The sequence below is a fragment of the Argiope bruennichi genome, chromosome 1 (genome assembly GCF_947563725.1).
Source record: "Argiope bruennichi chromosome 1, qqArgBrue1.1, whole genome shotgun sequence".
Classification (NCBI taxonomy): domain Eukaryota; kingdom Metazoa; phylum Arthropoda; class Arachnida; order Araneae; family Araneidae; genus Argiope; species Argiope bruennichi.
Genome location: NC_079151.1, coordinates 75,346,050 through 75,368,118, shown reverse-complemented (window position 1 = coordinate 75,368,118; position 22,069 = coordinate 75,346,050). Strand labels below are relative to the sequence as shown.

The 22,069-nt window shown below is 26.2% G+C and overlaps 1 protein-coding gene across 3 annotated transcripts in view; it reads left to right on the top strand.

The window, feature by feature from the left end:
• LOC129958142 (serine/threonine-protein kinase 26-like) overlaps positions 1 to 19,584 on the top strand; it is a 110,265-nt gene extending 90,681 nt beyond the window's left edge. For 2 of the 3 annotated variants that reach the window (XM_056070570.1, XM_056070402.1), the window contains 9 exons: positions 2,425 to 2,649; positions 4,424 to 4,589; positions 5,287 to 5,444; positions 6,455 to 6,640; positions 6,834 to 6,979; positions 8,528 to 8,786; positions 10,584 to 10,868; positions 14,117 to 14,319; positions 15,826 to 19,584. In XM_056070570.1, coding sequence (XP_055926545.1) covers positions 2,425 to 2,649; positions 4,424 to 4,589; positions 5,287 to 5,444; positions 6,455 to 6,640; positions 6,834 to 6,979; positions 8,528 to 8,786; positions 10,584 to 10,868; positions 14,117 to 14,319; positions 15,826 to 15,838 — 1,641 coding nt within the window. In that variant the 3' untranslated portion in view covers positions 15,839 to 19,584. Of the gene's footprint in view, positions 1 to 1,227; positions 1,396 to 2,424; positions 2,650 to 4,423; positions 4,590 to 5,286; positions 5,445 to 6,454; positions 6,641 to 6,833; positions 6,980 to 8,527; positions 8,787 to 10,583; positions 10,869 to 14,116; positions 14,320 to 15,825 lie in introns of those variants that run through there. The other variant, XM_056070486.1, reaches the window with a different exon arrangement.
• Positions 19,585 to 22,069: the final 2,485 nt, after the last annotated feature.

Sequence of the window (22,069 nt, the reverse complement as noted above, 5' to 3'; positions counted from 1 at the left end):
TCGTAACTCTTCAGTTAACGCTGGACAGAAAAGTAATATGCAGCTCGTTAATTTATTTTCCTTCTTTATCCGCTATCGCGATTAATATCGCACTGAGGTTGATGTTCGTTGGGTTGACTTCATCTGTGAAGTACGTACTTTAGCTCTTTCGCTTTCCATTGTTCAGAACTTTTTGTATGAAAGTTACACGTTGCGAGGAGCAGTTTTTGAAACAATAACAGTCGAACAACACATGCTACTGGGTCCATGACGTTTCGTGTCGCAATCCAGACATTTCTTTGATCCTGGGGTAGGGCAGTGTGTATAGTAATGGGAAAGACAGTATCACTTTTAATATTGTTGTGCATAATATTGCTTCCTTTTCTGTTGTGTTAAAATACATTTATTTTAAAAATGTATAAACATTTCATTATGTACATTATAAATTTGTTTGTAAAGCATTCATCATTTTGATAAACATTGATGTTTTAAATTGATTTTAGTGTTTTTCTTTTCTTTTTACTCCTTCCTCTCTCATTCTTTGGTGCATTTAAAAAAAATTTCTTCGTTTCAAATATTTCAAAAAAAAAAAAAAAAAAAAAAAAAGAAGACGTTGAATATTTCTGAAGCAGAATTTTTATTAATATCAGTTCAAAACAATTTATGAATTTTCTATTATAAATTTCTTCAGATTTTTTTTTTTCCCCTAATTTTCTGACAAATAGAGCCGAAAAATTCCTTTGAAAAAATAAACCAATCAAATATTTTTGAGAGCTAGGTTGGGTATACAAATTTCTTGAATACAAAGTATATTACCTGATAATAAATTGCTTGGCATACATTAATAAATAAAATTAGTTTAAGCCATAAGAGAAAGAATGAAAATTTTTCTTCTTTATTTCTTCTTTTATATGAAAATAATAATTAAAAAAATAGAATGGAAAATAAACTTTTCACCAACATCATCAATTTAAAACATAACATTTTTGCTTGTTGTTGTTCAACAAAGCATATACGATAGATATCATTCGTCTTTTGTGCGCACGTTGAATATCATCTGTTAACAACCACAACAACAACAAAAAAAATTATCCTCGCCACTCGGAAGATAAAATCCAAATAAAGCTATCTCAGTTGGCAAAGGGTTTGTACACTGTGACTTCACCCATCCCGCTTTCCTTTTTTACTTGTGTATTAATAAACTTATCAGTTTTGGGAATGCTTATCGGTGTTTCTCGCTCTCTCCACTGCTGCAGAGTAATTGCCTCGCAATTGTTGGTTTAGTAGCCATGGTGATGAATTTTCGCCATCTGCAAGACTAAACTACAGGTTGGAAGTTTTCGATTTCGCTTACAGTTAGGTGGTCGATTCGCATGTCGAGTGAGCCGTTTCACTATGATGCAGCGACCCCGCCAGGTAAAAACTGCATATTCATTCATTCTTTCTTTCCCCTCTGAGATTGACCCCATTCATGAGTCTGACGTAATGGCGAATCTGTACTTTGACTTCTTTCGTAGTCCTTGAGGAAAGAGATGACTTATGCCTTCGGGGATTTGGACGTTTTATGGGTTACATAATATTCAGAATTGGGTTGGAAATGTATAAGAAATACATTGTGTTTTATCCAAAAAAAAAAAAAAAGTGTACTTACAACTATTAAATATCATATAGAACGAATTCTTTTTACTGTAGTATTTGATTTCAGAATAATTATTTATTTATTTTTTGATATAAACACTGAACATATATAAAACACCTCATTCTTATGTTTTTATATTCTGTTTAAAATATTTTCAAACCTATTGCACTTTCATTATTAAAACTATTATTTGTTCCCAATTTATAAATAAAAATCTTTGATAGCTTAATTATGAAATTGTTTTTAGTTACTTATGTTAAATTAGAACATTGAAATTAAGTTAAATGAGATGTGCATAATTTAATTCAAATATTAGTATATCAACTTCTCAATCTGCTAAAGAAAATTTTATGTACAGAAATGAGATAATTGAAGCATAACACTGTCATTTTTATCTTAATACCATCCTCAAAGAATACAAAGCAAGTATTTCTTATAATTACTTAAGTTTTTTTTAATGCCCTTATAAATCCATGATGTTTCTCATCTTAAATAATTGATTCCAGTTTTTTTTTAAACAAATTAAAACATAAAAATCTTAATTTGTTTTCATGTTGCATTTTATTGTGGTAGTTTTCTGTATGGTATTCTTTAAGAAAATAAGAATGCAATGGAAAATTAAATTTTATTTATGACATTTATAATATTTTTTATAAATTAAAATTTTGATTAAAAATATTTTTGATTTTTTTTTTTCATTAATTTACAATTTTCTTTCTTTCTGTCCCAATGCACTGTTTATGATTAATATATAATATGGCTTTGTAAAATTGTTTATTTACAAAATTATTTTTTCTCAATTTTAGAAGGTGGACCCAGAATTAATATTTACGAAGCAGGAAAGGATAGGAAAGGGTTCCTTCGGAGAAGTTTTTAAAGGGATTGATAACAGAACACAACAAGTTGTTGCCATCAAAATAATCGATCTTGAAGTTGCTGAAGATGAGATTGAAGACATTCAGCAAGAAATTATGGTGTTGTCACAATGTGACAGTCCATATGTGACAAAATACTATGGTTCCTATCTAAAGGTAAGGTTGGAAATTTTTGTAAATATATAGAAGTATTTTTTGTTCTGCTACTTTGCATTTAGAGTAGTATCCATTTATTTATTAATAATAAGCATGGATTAATCATGTGCAATAGACATGGAATAAGTTTATATCAAAAACTAAACTATTTCATTTTATATTGAATTGATAATAATATCAGAATCCTGAAGGAAAAAGGTTTAGTTCATTGTAATATGTTATTTACTAACTGAACATTTCGATAGCATAAATTCATTTTAAAAATCTTAAATAAAAAGACAGTGTCAAATGAATTTTAATTGAATGCCATGATATAGAATTGGGAGCAAAAAGGTATATTTATTGATATTTGAATTTTTGAAAGGCTTGCAACAATATAGTTTATTGTCGTCATTCCACATTTCCTTAACACTTTAAATCATTGTAACACATAATTTATTACTATGAGTTGTATCAGTGCTTCTATTGTCAGTTTTCTGATAAATTAGAAATAATAATTTTTATATGCATTGCTTCCCTCGCCGCAAAATAGGGAGACTATGAGAAATGTGTCCACCAACTTGCTCTGTTCAATACTAACTCATTTTCTAATATCCCCATGAAGACTGTTATCCTTGATAGAAGTTTAATATTTTTACTAAGAAATTCTTGCTCATTCACCATTTATATTCAAGGTATGAATTGAAGTGCTAGAAAAATGATTGCATTATATAAAATAGTGATAATAGAAACTGCTGATGTGCTGAACACTTTTTAATAATATATATTGCATGATTACTATAAGTAATAATTATGAATACAATTTACACAATTGCTACAAATAATTTCTTTTACAGAATGCCTCTTTTTATACAGTTTAAAAAAAATTACTATCCTATATTTAATTATCTGTATTTTTTTCAGCAGTTATTTAAAAATAATATTTACTTGCAATATTATCATTTTGTTGATTCCCATAGTCTGTTAGTGTTATAATTGGTTTTACGCTTATAGCTGAATTTAATATTCAGTATAAATAACAGATAGCTATTTTTTTACATTAAAAACATTGTGTTTAATGCACATTTGCTGAAAATTGAAATATTTCTCAAAATCTATAACTTTCTGAAATATCTGTAAAATTCTGTAGAGGCCACAATCTGTAATATATTGTGAAACATAAAATTTCAATATTGCTTAGTCATAAATATGTACACTGATGTAAATGTGGCTTTTACAAAAGATTTCTAGTTTCTGTATGTTTGTAGGTAATCGGGTAACAATAAATTATATTGTATTAGATTAACAATAAATTAGTTATTTCTAATTTTAATATTTAAAGTTGAATACTTTTCATCTTTTACATAATACTGATACTACTGAAGGCAAATGAAATATTTTGAAACAGATTCAGTTTATAAAATTATCTTTTATTATGATGCAAAATTATTAATTGTACTTAAATATAGAGGTGCTAGGAATGGTAAAAAGTAATATTAACAGCAGTATATTCAATAAAAATACGGTATCTAAAATATTTAATATTTGATTTGCTTATTTAAGAATCGCTAAGCATTTTCTTTATTTTTATTTTTGCTAAGTTAAAACAAATTAGAAAAACTGTTTCAATGCAACTTTTTTTAAATATATGCTTGCTATATTTTTATATAAATTATATAATCTATATTACATATAGAAAACTGTTATGTACTTAATTCCCTTTTTTAAGAAAACAGTATTGTTCAACATACTTTCCTGTGAAATATTTTATTAAAAAGTATGAAATTTCTTTTAGGGTACAAAGTTATGGATTATTATGGAATATTTAGGGGGTGGCTCTGTGCTGGATATGATGAAAGTAGTATTTTTTGAAGAAACACATATTGCAATAATCTTGAGAGAAGTATTAAAAGGCTTAGACTATTTGCATTCAGAACGAAAGCTTCATCGTGATATTAAAGGTAAATAAAATCATTTTGCACTCATTAATGAAATATAGCTGAATTATAACTGTATAGTTAATTATGTATTGGACATAAAATTTCCTTCAATCTAAATAGTTAATTTTTAATGCACATTATTTAATTTTTGTTTGATTTAAGGTTTTGCAAATTGTGAACCAAACATATTTTTAGTAAATGCACACACACACTTTTTTATAGATTTAATTACTTACAATGTTTAACAACAAAAAAGGAAATAGTGAATAAGCTAACTAAAGTGAATCCTTTAATGTCGACATTTAATTCATTATTAGGTTTTATTATTGGTGGCAGAATCATAATATATTGTTCTCATATCAAAATTAGTAATAAGATTCAGCAATATTTAAAGGAATGTATATTGTTTACTTTCACATTGTTCAGTTATAACTTGTCATTTATATTTTGTTTCATTGAAATAAATAATACTTTCTTCATTAATTTTGAATTCACATGAACACTTGAAGTATAATAAATAGTGTTTAATCAAAAATTCATTAGTTTCTTTGTATATTATTATTTTTAAAATTACTTTTTTTTTGCTATAGTTAAATCATATGATTCAAATTTTCAAAATTTTTGTCTATATAATACAAAGTTTTCAGTAGCTTGCATAATAAAATCACAATTTATTAATTTTATTTTAGTCAATAAATAAATGTTTAAATTATTTCAGCTGCTAATGTTCTACTGTCTGAAATGGGTGATGTAAAATTAGCAGATTTTGGTGTTGCTGGTCAGTTAACTACTACTACTAGCAAACGAAATACTTTTGTTGGTACACCTTTCTGGATGGCACCTGAAGTTATTAAACAATCAGCGTATGATTCTAAGGTAAATAACCTTTATAATAAGTGAAATACTTTCAATTACTTACCATACATTATTTAAACGCTTAAAATTGTTTTAGAAGCCTATTATTCTAAATTATTATATCTTTTAAAAATGTTCTTTTTATTTGCCTTTTTATTATGTTTAAATAATTATGCTCAGTTTTAATTATATATTAAATTATTATTAATACTCCCCATAGCAAAGTGACATCACAGAACCATTTCACCATATAATTTAAGAATTTATTTATAAAAATTTTTTAATGATTCTTGATCAAATTACTTAATTAAATCACCATTCTTATTGTTAAAGCATTTTTTCAGCATTTTTTATGATCTAAAAATCCTTGAGAACTATGAAGGAAAGAAAGGAAGAAAGTTTTTTTAATGTTGTCATTGCTATTCAGAAATAAAACTGAATTGCCATGAAGAATAGTTAATATATTAACATTAGTGAATAATGTAAATAAGTTTATAGTATTTGCATAGTGATTATTTCCTTTTGACTCCTATATAAGATTAGGTCTCTAAAATGCAACCAATTGCAAATATACCAAAGAAAATGCCATAGTAACAGTACTAAGATTGGTTAAAAAAAGAAAGAGGTACAGTTACTTCATCTTCAGTTAAATTTTTTAATTTCTTGTTAAAGAAGTTGAAGAATTGAAATTGAAACAAATTATGGAATTCTAGCTTACTTATCATATGTGTAAGTTATTTAATTGATTTTAAAATGTTAAATCCGAGTGAGAAATCTAATTGAATCTAATGTAAAGGTAGACACTAAAAAAAAAAAAGACTTGTTTATTGTAATTATTGTTCAGGTTGCTGAGTAAATTAAATGTTTTTATTAATTAATATGACACAGTTATAAATTCTCTGTTTATGATATAAATTTAAAAAGTGTTTAACTTTTGTACATTTTCTATTAAATGTTTCTTATTTTTCTTAGTACAGTTTAAAGAAATTTTTTTATCTGTTTCTCAAATTTGTTTTCTAAATAAATTTTAGGCTGATATATGGAGTCTTGGAATTACTGCTATTGAACTAGCAAAAGGAGAACCTCCCAATTCTGATTTGCATCCTATGAGAGTATTGTTTCTAATTCCAAAAAATAACCCTCCTCAGCTGACAGGAAATTACAGTAAACCATTCAAAGAGTTTGTGGAGGCTTGCTTAAATAAGGACCCAGAAAATGTAAGAATGCATTTTAACTTTCTGTTTTAAATGATTATATACAGTTATATCATGAATTTGTTACTAATCATTTAATTAAAACCATGACTTTTTAAAAAATTTGTTGAGTTTACACACTTAAAAAAAGAAAAAAGCTTATTGAAAAATTACTCTTCTCTTAAATACTTATTTTCGTGCTTTCATTCTTTTTTAGCGCCCTACAGCCAAAGAGCTTCTCAAGTTTCCTTTTATTCGTAAAGCTAAAAAGAATTCTTATTTAATTGACCTCATTGAAAAGTACAAACGGTTTAAAGCCGCTGGAGGTGGCCAAAGCGACAGTGATTCAGAAGCTTCAGATTCGTAAGTTTCTTATAACTATTCTTGATTATAGAAGAAATGACATTTCTTATAAAGAACCCCCCACCCCCTTTTTTTTGGTAAAAACTGTTGTTTGTATCTAAAATTTGAAATATGACCTATTTAATTTGAAATTGAATGTATCAACATCCTTCTGTCTGAAAATTGAGGTCATACTAGTTAAATTTCAACATGTTTACAAGTTTTCACTTTTTAAAATACATGATTTTTAGAATTATTTATGATTTTAAACTTTACTTTTACTTGATTTAAAGTTTGCTCTAGTGAGAATTCAATGAGAACTATTTATTGAATTGTATTGTAATATTTATGTTTTAAAGTTCTCTCGCAGTTTTACTTATAAAGGTAAATATTTTCTCAGTAATATTTAATGCTTTACTCAGTACTGAGTATAAAAGTATCTCAGTATTCTATAAAATAAGTTTTTTCTTTCATTTCTCATTTTTATTTATTAATAATAGTTTTTTTACAAAATTTATTAATTTTATTGTTGCATGCTAATGTTTAATACCGACATTTGTCTTGTATTATGTTATTGTAGTGAAATAATGAGAAATTAAAAATGTGCTAAAGTACTCTCTTCTGAATATTAATTTTTATCAAAATCAGTTTTATTGTTATTTTTAAAGACGTTTTTTAGTATGCAAAGAATGTACCTCACGTTCAGAATGTTCTTATATTTATGCTTGTATTTTTATGAAAATTATATATATTTAATGAAATTGTGCCTTTTCCTTGCTGTATTTTCAAATACTGGTAGAAATATTGCATTTTTTTTAAAGTCAGGTTTGAATCTCTAAAATATTATATTCGGTAAATAATAAATAATGATGTATTCAGTATTTTGTTATAACTTTTTAAAATTAAACTATCCTTACTGAAATATGAGATATCTACACTAGTACACTTTGAATTTGCCATTGATAATTTTTTTAAATTTTAATTAGGTGTTTATTATCCCATTTTGTTCTTCATATTTACAAAATTTCAAATTTTGAAGTAACACTTATATGAAATTGACTGCCCTTCTGTTTCATATCGAAGCACACACTGCTGTTAAATCAACTGCTGTTTAGTCAACAAGTTATTTAAAAAAAAAGTTTTTTAAAACTTTGTGCATTTTTAATCCATTTGCATCTTTCTCACTCTCTCTCTTTTGTCAAAATAGTGTACAGTTTTACATAAATATATTTGAAATATTATTATTTTATTATTGAATTACTAAGAGATCAATTTTAACTTTAGTCTGTGTATTATGAATAAATTCATTGTTTTAAATAATAATTTGGGATCTGGCAGGATGCTAATTCTTATAAATATTTTAAATATTTAGTTAAACCTAGAAGGAAATCTTTAAAACTTTTTTTTTAGAAAACTTCATTGATATTGGAATTTAAGGGTTCAAAATTTAATCCTAAATTTAAAATGGCTATTTCTTAAAGAATAAAGAAGAAAAACTTGCATGAACAATTTTTTTTCCTTCTGTTTTTGTGTGTATTATCTATTTTTTAAGTAATTCTTTTCTTTTAGTGATGAATCTAAAGCGAATGATACTTGGAAAAGCTGGCGTTGGGACTTGGGAACGGTCAAAGGACCCGGTGCATGCGACATCCCATTGTCTCCTGCTTTGGATGGAGAAAATAATGTGATGCCCATGAAAGTATCAAAAATTCCTGCTCCTTCAAAGCACCAGCAGAATGGAGATTCAACTTCACCGACACCCCATTCACCAAATTCCCATCCAGAAGAAGTGACTTTCTTTAGACAAGAGAACAGGCAGCAGATTTCTGTGAGTAATGTTCTAATGACTTTGCTGTAGTTTTTTCATGCGTTCTGTATTACTAGTTTAAAAAATATTTTTCAGTGACTTGACATTGATATAAAATTTTATTTCTAATTTAGTTTTCTACTATTTTTTAAGAATACTACATTGAAAATTTTATAACAATGTTGCTGTGTACTTGTTGAACTATTATAGGCATGTAATTTTTTTAATGGAAAATTTGTTAGTTTTATTAGATGCTCTTGTGATGTGTAGTAGAGAATTGAACTTCAACTGAACGTTGAAGTTATTGTTCTCCAGATGGGATACTATAAGATTTCCTTTTGCATGTAAAAACCATAGATTTTCAATTAATTTCACGATATGTATTAGATGATTGAAATAAAGCCAGAGAATTAGACCTAAGCTTCAAATTGCATTATCTGACAAAACCTTGTTAAGCTACATATTTATGAAATAGATATTATTTTGCAATGCACTGTGCTGAAAAGTTATGCATCTTTTATCAAGAGAACTGAATTTGTTAAGAAGAATTTAAGTTATGTTGTATCACAAATCCGAACACTGGTCAAGATATTTCTGTAGTCAAAATGATTTAATTGTCAATTAGGATGGTTTTAACATTAGAAAGGTTTTTATTTCAAACCTAAGTGTGTTTTGTAGCCATTTGGCTACACATTTTTATTTCCATTTATTAGCTTTATATTACTGTTCCAAAGGGCAATAATTGTTTAAAAGTCCTTTTGCAAAAAAAAAAAAAAAAAAAAAAAAGCATTTATAGAAAATTAGGCTTAAATTGGTAATTTGGAAAAGTACCAAAATAACTGTTGTATAAGTAGTTCTGCAATTAAAAATACTTTATTTTTACAATGCAAAAATTAATAAATAAAAAAATGAAAAGACTTATTGCAGAATTGTTATAATGTGATTTGTTGCACTGGGACTAAAGTGTTATAATAAAGTGAAACAATATCAATTTATGTGACACATTTTAATTTTTGAAATTTTACAAAAATTTAAATAATTTATCTAAATTATGTAGAGTTATTCAAAACACATTTTTTTCTTTGTAAAAAAAATTAAAAATTTATGCATTCCAAGGTTAAGGATTATTGTAAAATCATTTGCAGCACATTCAGTTTTTTTGAATATAATGGAATTATCTTTAAAACATCACTTAGTTGTTAGAAAGTTTTGTGTCATTAATTTAATTTTTAAACATTATTTTTTGAAAAAATTCTGCCATTTTGGCTTTATTCTTTCAATTCATTTTCACTGCCATTTTACTAACGTTTGTTTTTCCCTTACTAATAACTGTATCAATTGCATTGTTATACTTAAATCTATACTTGTGATTGTTCCACTGCTACTATCACTGATTAGTTTTTAATGTTTCTTAGCAACTTTAAAAATGAAGAAATTTTATTTATTCTCAATTTTGTGTGTTCAGAAAATATGTTCACTGTTACAAATCAGCTAATGTTTTAATTTCCTTTGAACAATATTTTAATTGCATTGAATATTCCTTGTATTGGGATCTTCATAAAAAATAAATATATAGACATTAAAATTACTACTGAATTGTGGGCCAGTCTGTATAGCAGAAAATTTGTTGCTGTAATAGTAATGACAAATTTTGGAAAAGATAATTTGCAACAACTTAATTTTTTAATATCAATGATTGGCATTGATTTATTCAACATGTTTGAATGAGTATAATTAGCTATTTTGAAATCTTTTGTATAAACTTAGAACAATTTATAGATTTTTGTTCTTAACATTATCCATTATTTTCATTTTTAGACAAGGCCCACAAGCATGGCACCACCACCGCCTTCACAGCCCAAAATAATTTCTCCTGTAAGAAATGCAGAAGGTCCAAAGAAAAAGAAACAAGACTTTAATCGTCCTAAAGATAGTGAACCTGAGCGGATGAATGATGCTGTTGCCAGGAGGAGTTCCTGGGATGAAAGGAGAGAAGTTAGAGAAAAAAAGAAAGAAGGGCATAAAATTCCTGATTCTCCTGTTAAGCAGTCATTAGGCAAAGGCTCTATTTCATCTCCAGTCTTACACTCATTAATGTCTGAGGTAATTTATATATTTTATAAAATACTGTTTTATAAATATTTGTTTACTTAAGATATTTGTTTGTGCCTCACAAAATTATGGAAAAAATTTGTGTTAGTGTAAATTTTATATGTTACAATTTTGATACCTTTGGACAATGGTAGTAATAAAATGTATTTCTCTTAAATAATACTTAATTCTTCCATGTTTTTAAGAATATCATAGCTAAAAAATATGATCAAACTGAAAGCTATCCACAAAAATATACCATTGAAACTATTAAATTTCTATATTCCTAAATAAGTATTTGTATTTGTCTATATTACCACTGAAACATTAATCAATCAAGGTGACAAAGAACGAGAATGTAGAATAAATTCTTATAAGGTAATTGTGCATGATATATATAAACATTTGCTGAAGGCAAAGATGTTTTTAGTGTTGCACAAATTGAATTTTGTTTAAAAATTTTAATCTCAAAAAGTGGGAAATCTCAGAAATGAGAGAAGTTGAATAATTGCAAGTGCAAATATGCAAATTTACTATTAAAATATGCTGAATTTCTGTCTTATCTCTGTATTCTATAAATTAAATATGTCTATTTATTTATAAAGATTCTGAAAATTTTTGAGACTATTGAAGAGACAATAAACATATCCTATATTGTATACTTTTGGACATTTACTTCATGTTTGTAATTTGTTACTGATACAAAAAAACATTTATTAATATTTATTCAATTCCTTAATAGCTTTTCAGCTTTCAATTATCACCATTCAAACTTATCAGCTGAAATTAGATTCAGCTTAAAATTCAAAGACACTATAGTTAATACAAATGTCACAATAATTCACAAATGCCTCAAATATTCTACAGATATCTTGATTCAGTAAAGTATATTCTTGAAATTGTAGGAACTTGAATTATCATTGAATTAGATTATATAAAAAAGTAGTTAAAGGGTTAAATAAGAATCAATTAAAGAAAATTCAAGCAAAATTATTTCATTTGTTCCATAATTTATTTCTGTAGTTTAATTAAAATAGCATATGTGACTATGTGATATTTGTACTAATAATGTTACAATTATTTTTTTTCTTAATAATTTTCACAGTTAGATAAATAAATGTCTGTTTATATATAATGGTTATGTACATGACTTGGGAACTGTGTCATTAAAAGTTTTTATAACTGCACTTAAATCAATACTTTGTTGATCAATGAAGTTGAAAATATTATTAGAAATGCTTTGGATAGGATTCAGAAAAATGGAGATATAAAACTAATTCAGAAATAGGCATTAAACAAAATTTAATTGTGTGAAAATAGGCTTAACAGCATTGCCAAATATATAATTGTTATACTTACCCATGATAGTTGATGACTGTATTTTCCAAAACCATTATCCAACCAAAATGGTGTTTGCTTATATTAAACCCAAAAGAATTATCTTTTTAATGATACCAATTTCATTTTGATACTATATTTAATTTTCATAATTTTGTAAAATGTAAAGCACAATTTGCAACAATTATTATTTAATATTATAATGAAGTTCAAAAATCCATTAAAATATTCAGTTGTATATCATTCAGTTAAAATTAAGATTGAAAATGCCTTTATTTTACATTATTTCTGAAATAGGATCTTCACTTCCACTTTTATTTTAATGTATATACACTTTTAACTTACATTAGAATTAGTGTAGATTTATTAGGTTAAATTCATGTTTTTCCGTCTTATCAAATAACACAATGAAAAATTGCATATTATGTTAGTATTGTCACTAAAGGCTCCGAGTTTTAAATACTCTATTAACCTTGTACAAACCATATTTAAATCTAGATTTTTATATATATAATACTGGGTATATTGAATATTTCTCTCAATGCTTTAGTTTCAAACTATAAATCATTGAAATAAGAAATAATTTAAATATATGTTAATGAATCTAAAATTAATATTTAATTGGGGACAATAGCCATTTCTTACTATATTCATTATGTGTTAAAAAACGAAATATAGTGATGTTCAACCTGAATAATGAGGAAAGTAATGAAAAATTTATTTTTATAACTAAACAAAAATAAAAATTTAATTTGATTGTGGATTTAAATAAAGAAAAAAAAATCTTCTTGCACAAAATATACAAAAGAGTTGAAATTTATAACTTTGTTCTCTGAGAAATTATTCAAACATAATTTCTGTACCTCTGTGCATTGTGGTCTAGTTTTTTCTCCATATTATATAATATTAAATATTTGCTTTAAATCATTGCTCTTCTGCTGTGACATACAACTATTAACTTGTGACCCTTTATAGTGTCTTTTTATTTTTTATTTCCTTTCTTATAAAAGAAATTTGTAATTTCTCAAGACTTGAGATGTGCGAGTTGGATATTATTCTTTGTGTAACCATATAGCTATAACAGCCATATTTAATGCATTTGAAAATAAATTCCATTACCATTCTATTTTACAATTCTGTGACAATATATGCTAAACATTTCATTTAATTGATCAATTCGATTTTTGTGTATGAATCAAATGGGGTTGTTCTATGTGTAACTTTTTATTTTATATAAGAATATCTTTTAGTTAATTGAAATAGAAGAAATGAAATTAAGAATTATTTTTCAATTATTATTCTTTTATTACTCAAACAGAATTGCCATTTTTGTGTCATGTAACTGCTAATGTCATATTTGTAATTTAATGTCCCGGAATATTTGTGAAAATTAGATATTTTTACTAGAATCGAAGCATTTCTCTTCATCCCTAAAAGGGAATTCTCTTCAATTGTGATTAGAAGGTCCTTTTTTTTATTCATTTTTCAGTGGATAAAAAAAATCGTTCTTTCAAAAAAATAGCAACAATTGACCAATGTTCCCAATTGATAGCATGGAGTTTAAGGAATTATACAAATTCTATTTCTTTTTTATATTATCATATCTTATATGTTATTAATAATATGGCTATTATTCAATGTTATTACAGATTTTTAGAAATTTTGGATTGCTTCTTAATTTTACACAAGTTTTTGTGTTGAACACAATTTAAAATGTAACAGAATGGGAATTAGTATGATTTGCTTAATATTACCTGTTTTACATGAGAAACGTTTTCTGTATTTTGTCTAGCTGTCTTTTGTTGTTTTTTTAAATCAACCTGAATGAAATTTTATCATTAAATGGTTCTGTATTCCTATTTGGGACATTGACTTGTAAAGAATTAATTCTGTTGTACTGAATATTTTATCTTAATTTTCAGCTTAAAAAGAAGCACAAGAACGATATGAAAAGTCTTGATAGTCCGACAAAAACTGATGCCATTGAGGAACTGCATAATGCTTTTGAATTAGCTGAACGGTCCTATGCAGGGATTAGTGATTTGTTTGTCAAAGAACTGTTTCATCGTCTATTACCTTCATATGGTAGTCACATGTTGCAAGATATAATGGAAAAACTATCCAGGTATGTTTCTTCTCTGTTGATAAAATAAGTATTTAATTGAATTCGTCCATTATTTGTTTGTTCTTTTTGTTTTTTAAAAAGTATACATGTTTTCAAAAATATTTTTTCTCATCTTTATTGACAAATAAATACCTAAACTTAACTTGATTGTGATGCTGTTTTCTTGTCCTTTTAATTTTTGAAGAATGATGTAAAATGAACTAATGGAATGAAAATAATATGTGCTTAAATGCATTGAAGTTTAATAAAATTTTTCAATTTTTATCAGTTCTGATCGATTTTTAATTAGATGGGAAGAAAATTAAGTGATTATTTAACGGAAATTGAAACAAAGTGTTGTATTACAGTTTAATTTAAGTATACAAGCATTTTTTAAATTCAGTGTTCAATCAGTTATGTTCAAATGTATGTTAATCAGAATAGATTTTAAGTAAATAAACTTTCATCAAATAGATTACTAACTCCTCCCAATTTTATGAATTCAAAATCTTCCTTTTGCACTCACGCCATCTCACTTGCAGTACTTTCGTAATTATTAAAATGTAAATTATTATTCATAGTTATTCAAAGATGATAAGCATAGCTGTACATTTGCTATTTTTTAAATTTTGTTATATTATTGTATAATTGTCGAATGTTTAGTGATAATGATTAGAAGTCTACATTAGCACAGTGATTGGGCACTGACCATTTTTGCATTTTACTGCCACCTTAAATATATAATTTTTTTTGACGCAGCATGACCAAATATGGCTCTTGCGCCAGTGAACAACAACATATATATATATATATATATATATATATATATATATATATATATATATATATGAAAGATAAATTCAAGAAAAGATCAAGCAAATACAAAATTTATCTTGCTATTCACTTAAGAAACACAGAATGACAAAAGTATGTTTATGACTACAGCATTAAAGCTGTTTGTGGAGAGCAATTTTTAGCATGTGCCATGCTAACTGCAAATGTTAATTTTTACTTTTTATAGTTGAGATTTTACAAAACTTCTTTGAAATTGTTCTTTAATAATTTGTTTATTATAAATAAAGGGAATAGGAAAGTATACTTTTAAACTTTGTGTGTAATTACTTACTACATAGATTAATAGTTACTCTGTTTTAAATTTAATTTTCTGTGATTAAATGCTGTGCATTGTAAACAGATTAAAGTTTAATTATTTTTGCATCACAACTTGCATTTCTTTAGACATTCAAAAATTATCAGTGTAATCTTAATATTGCTTTCATGCATAAACTATTGCTATTTTAATTAAAAGACTTGGAAACTATAGTCTGCAATTTCTTTCTAATTATCAGTTTCTTAAAACTTGTGTTATCACTCAGTAAAAAATAATACCATTAATAAAGTTATTCTTCTTGTTAATTTAATGCAATAAACTGTATTTTTGATTTGAAAATTTAATTTTTATATGTTGTTTTTTGTTATAATAATGTGGTTTGCATTTTACACATTTGTTAAAATATTCTTTTCTAGGGATGGATCATAAGGGCATAAACAAGATGTAGAGGAATCTGTGGCCCCTGTGAATTTTGTTTTGTCAACTGTTCTATATTTGGAACCTTCATAGATCTATCTATATACATAAATGCATATATATTTATCCACCTTGTGTGCCTAAAATGGTATGGTCCCCCTTAACTCCTTACATTCCATCTGTTTGTGTACTTGGCTCGCAACCAACTACAAATTCCAGCTTTCATTTTGAAATAAAAGAGCAGTTTCTCTGCATTTGTGAAACCATGATCTACAATCCTGAAGTTTCTATCTGTGAACACAGGGTATTTTTAGATGGTCACTTTTTAACTGATGCATTAAAGAGTGCTACAGGTGTTCTCTCTTGTGTATTTGTGCTTGGACACTCATGTGGTTTCTCTCCTGCCCCTTACCTTTGAAAAGAAACAATCTCTTTGTTGTTTGTTGTTAAAAATATTTTATTAATATTATAATTGAATCATTCCAAATGGTAGGTAACAAAGCACTGCTATAAAAATATAAAGAGAAAGATCTTTACACCATATCATTATTTGTACTCTGTGATACTGCATTCTCAGTGTTTTGGCCATTTTGAAATAGCAGTTTTACAGTAGCAAAGGGATAAGTAAATTTTGAAAACTGCTGTCAGATATCTGATTAGAAATGACAAAAAGTTACTGAATAATCTTTTTTTCTTCTTTTTTTTTTCTCTTTTGCTCCTGGTATACTGTTGAACTTTTTATGGTTTCAATTAGAGCAATGTTTTCTAGATTGTAGTTTTTGTTCTACTGGTGTAAATGATTGTTCTTTTTTCGTTTTCTTTCTGCAGAAAAGTGCTATTGAGAAAATAGTCTAGTAATAGAACAATATAACCATAAAATAGAAACAGATGTAAATTTTGAAAAATATTGGTGTCAGAGCTCTAGTTTTTGACGTATTTTGTCATGTTGCCTTTCAAAAAGCAGCTCATTACAGACTTACAGAACTGTTAATCGTCCATATGTGCTGTAAAAAAAGTTTGTGACTGTTGATTTGTGTGAAGAAAATTAATTGGAAATGAAGAAAGCACATATTTAAATAGCTTTATTCCTTATTGTACTTTTAAATACAAACTGTATTTTAGAAATCTGAAGAACTCAAGAAATAAGTTTAATTCTTTAAACTTTACCACATTTTATTTGTTTTGTATTTCAGAATAATATTTGTATTCACAATTTTGTAGCTTCAGATTTCCATAATGTTTGCATTTTGTTTTACATCAGTATTACTTTTTTTTTTTTTTTTTTGCTTGTTTTGTACATTTTAGTTAAATTTAAAAAAAAATTTTCTTGTTAAATGTATCAATTCCATCTTCCAAATAGCTGTGTTCCTGATATTTTTTTAAAATTCAGAATAGTCTGAATTTTTATGTTCCATTTGAAAAAGAAGCCAATAAACTATTTACACTGCTGTTTCAAATAAAAAGAAGAAAAGAAAGAAAAATCTTAATGTGAGTTGCATTAAGAATGCAACGAGATATGTCATTCTTTGAACTTTCAAACTCATTGAAATATGAACTTCAATAACTTTTTTAGTTTATTTTCAACATCTTAAAACAGGTGCTGTATACAATTGTATCTAGCAAAGTCACCAGAGATTAATATTTTCATACCTGCTATTAAGTGTTGATGAAAATTAATTGTATAATGCAAATTTTATCCCAGTGTAGTTGTACCATTTAAGGGTACTAAAGCTCAAAATACTTATCGTCATTCTTGTGTTATATTTTTTATCTGAAGTTAAAAAAAAAAAATGTCCCAATATGTGCAATGCTGTAAAATCTGTTTTGATCACTGTTATGTTATATATATATTAGGTGTTTTATTTGTAGCAGTTATGTCATATATAAAATCAATTAATTCAATTGCCACAGTAAACCTGTCATTCTTCCATATCATGTTGCCATATTTCTGTGTAGGTTATATTATAGTTATCAAAGATTTGTTGAAAAAATTATTTACACTTGTAAAATGTATTAATCTTAGCATTATTGCAATATGATATATTTAGTTATCTTAATTCCTTTAATTTTTAAGAAATTGATAATGGTTTAAAAACTCACATGCAAGGTATCCTCTGAATTCATTTTATTGATTCTTAAAAGTGGTTGAAAATAATATTTTGCTACAGTTTCCTCTGCTCTAACTTAAGAGATGTTTGGTTTTGGTGCTTGATAAAGGGAATTTCCTGGTGTTGTAATCTCTGTTAAACAAAACCAGTGATCATTAAATATTAATGAATGTTCAATAATTTATCATGATAAAAATTTCTTTCTATGAATAAAAATCAGATGTATTGTGATATTAAGATTTTATCTGAAGAGGGGGATCCATAATTTATTTTATTTATTCGAGATGATTTTCAAATCTTTAAACTTTGTCTCCTTCCTTCAGAATGTAGTTATTGCAAAATGTTGAACATCGAGTAGATGTATTTAGTATCATTTCAGGCATCTTGTATTTATGAAATGCATATATCATTTAATAATCATTAAATGCTAAAAAGTTCAATATGTCTAGTAAAAATTTTTATTATCAAAAAGTTATAATTAATGTTTTGTTCTTTAGTAATATCTGCATAGTAAATCATTGTCCCTATTTAAAAATCAGTTTTATAGATGGTTCTACAAAGTAGTAGTCATGGACAACTTGCTGATGATAAATTTATTTTTAGTGAATCAAATGAATAGGAGGTACCCTGTATTTATATATTTTAAAATACCATTTAGAATTGACACTTCATTTTTATTTAGTAAAATAAATGCATATTTGCATTTTACTTTATTTAATTTTTTTACATTTGAAAGAACAGCTATTCCTGTATGTGTGCTTATACATCATGAATTGGATCTTGACGGTTTCCTTTGTAGTTAATGTGGCTGTAATTTAGCCTCACTACTTGCTCAAGTGTAATATATATCTCCTGTATTATGTATAACACAATTCTATTGTATGTTAAAAAAAAGGTTTTAACTCTGAATAATTTAATTGATTTTAATAGAAATTTATAAAGATGCAACTATTTTTTATTTGAATGATTATAATACCAACAGAATTTTACACAACACTATTGTACTAAATAATTATTGAAATATCATACATTTTAAAAGTAAATACGATACCATGATGTAACTATGTAACTTTTTCACATTAATTTGGCACTATGGGATTTTAAAAACCTTTCTTCATTGATAATAGCATCCCATTTGCATTTGGATTTTTTTCTTCTTTTTTTCCTGGCAAAATATAAAATGCAGCATTTTGCATCTTCTAATTAAATAAGAGATGACATTTTTCATCTTAATTTATTTCATTTTAAATATCATGCTTACTTTTTTCAATACTTGAGGTGTATTGGATGAAAAATGTTATGGGAGTCTTCAAATGCATTTCATATTGTTAGTCACACACTTGATAAATGATTACTTCATCTAAATTGCTGTAGCTGAAATACAATGCTTTCTTATTTGCAGTTTAGCCAGACATTGCATGTTTCATTATGTGTAAATTGTTTTCTCTTTGATATTTTAGTCATTGTTTCATTTCTGCTCGAATCATATATGTGTACTTACTTTAGGTTTTTATAGAGATAAGCAGTACTTGGTAACTCCAAAACAGAAAGACCAGGGATTGTTGACAGTAATTATTTTTTGGCTATATGAAGGATGAATGTAAATATTTAAAATATGAGAGTTGAAATTAAAATGTGTTTATTTAGTGACATTTGTTGTGATTTTATTTTGAATATTTGCATTAAAAAAAATACATATTTTTCACTTGGGAGAAGATTATCGCAGACATTAATGGTGATTTTATAATAATCCGAAGCATTGTTACGTTATAATGTTTTTAGCTTGATTCGTCTATCTTTATTTATTTTTTTAATTTGGCGATAGCTATACAGCAATGCATAAAAATGTATTTAATATTCTCAAAATGCATATAAATATCAGTTCAATAGCGAAAGATAAGAAATGTATTCTTGTGAAGCATACTTATTTTTTTTTTTTTTTTAATTTTAAATATACTAAAATTAGAAGGAAAAAAATTAAGGAAAATCGGCATGATTGAAAAGCTAACTTTTTGGATTTGAAACTGATGCAAAAATAATGTTGGTACAATAACATGTCTCAAAATTATTGAGGAAAAACTAAAATTTTGGAAGGGGGAAAAAAATAGCACACACTGCCCATAAGTGATTTTGTGTTGAATTTGGTTATTCTAGATCCAAAGGTTTGCCTTGTAAAGCATTTTGAACCCCACCCTTCCTTCCATTCTTCATATAATTTAATCACGGTGTATTAGTCTGTAAGCATCATGTTAAAAAGTTAAATTTACTGCTAACACATTTGAAGTTTACTTAAGTGGATTTATCATTCTTTCTTACCTCAATTGTCGAGTGACAAATATTGAAAATGAATTTGTGACATTTTTTTTTTCAAAGAAAAATATACATGATTTAAAGTCTTCAAAACAAAAATACAATAAACAAACAAACAAAACCCTGGAAAGATCTGTATTGTACCATTTTTCTCCCAAGCAAATAATGCTATTATTTATTTATTGTATATCAGTGCAAAATAGACATTTGAGTTTTTATGCAACTGAATCTAATTAAACTTTCATTGCTTAATTGGTGCCCAAGGTGACTAAATCATAGTCAATACAATAATTTATATACGCAAGATTAACAAAATAATTGAGTTGTATATAATTTATAGAGTTACCATCACTTATTCCAAATTAAATTATTAAACAGTATCCTTAAAAAATAAACGTGGAAAGATAATAAATGTTAAAAAAAAGTAGTTGAAATAAAATAAAACTGTATATTTTTTAATTTAGCTTTATGACTTAAACTATAATCGGTTACTGCATGGGTTTCAGTTAACTTAACAACATTCAGGTGATATCATCTGAATGAACTTGAAGAAAATAATAATAAACTTTCGTTTGTTATAAATTTTTAAAGTAATATTACATTGTTTAAATTAAAAGTTAAATTTATAAATTGAAAATTATAAATTAATATTATTTAAAATTATAAATTGAATTTAAATTATTAAAATAATGTAATAAAATAAATGTTTAATTTCCTTAGGGTTTTTTTTATTTAATGAATTTATATATTAAAGCTAATATTTTTTTATTATTCATTTCAGTTGCCTTCTATTTCAAATTATTGTACACATTCTTTCTAGAAATAGCTAAAATACATTTGAAATAATTTAATGATTGAAAATTTCAAGATTTTTCTTTAGTAGATAAATAAAATGCATACTATGTTTGAGGTCAAAATGAAATAATTGTCTAACCCCCCCCCCCCCCCCCTTTGAGAAATATTTCCATTCAGAATTGTCCTTAAAAGAAAACCAGAATGTATCGTTCTGAACAATCGTATCGATTATTTGAAGCGAAATCATCGCAATTATTGTGATCTCTCTATAATCCGGCCCCATCCAGCAGTCTTGACTTTTTCAGAAAGGTAATTTATATCTTTTTAACTTAAGCGTTTTTAATATTCAAAATTGAAAAATAAATAAATGTCAAAATGACGTACCTTCTTGAATGATGAGTGAGAGTCACGGTCCGAGTGCAAAGTGTTTATTAATTTCTACTATTCTTATCGTAAATCTTTATTATAAATTTCGTTCATATAAATGTGAGATCTACACAATTTTAAGTTGCCATGTTCACAGGTATAAGGACAGGCTTTACTCAGATAGATTTTGCTTAAATTTTGTTGGAAATAAACAAATTTAGTATTAAAACTATATACCAATTTTCATTCCTTTAATGTTATACGGTTTTATATTATCGTGTTTATAGATACACATAAGTTCAGAACTCGGGTTGGTCTGAAACGTGGAAATTTCGAGATCGATTTTTTGGTGATTAAAATGCTCTTTGTATTTAAGTAAATAAAATCTTTGATATTTAATATTATTTAAAGTGTTTCCTAAAGTAACCATTTGGGAAGAAATGAGCATGCGTCGCAACAATATTAGGGGAATGGCAACGTTTGAAAGCAACTGTTCCCTCCCATCAGTAGCTGATCGACTGGCAGTGTGGCTATTTTCTAATTGATGTGTAAATGAATGACAAAAATATTCGAGCCCTGTCAACCTTTTCTTTTTAGCCAACTGAATTTTTATTACTTTGCTGTGTTTTAACTAATCTTAAAAAAACTGTCTGGACTCTAATTT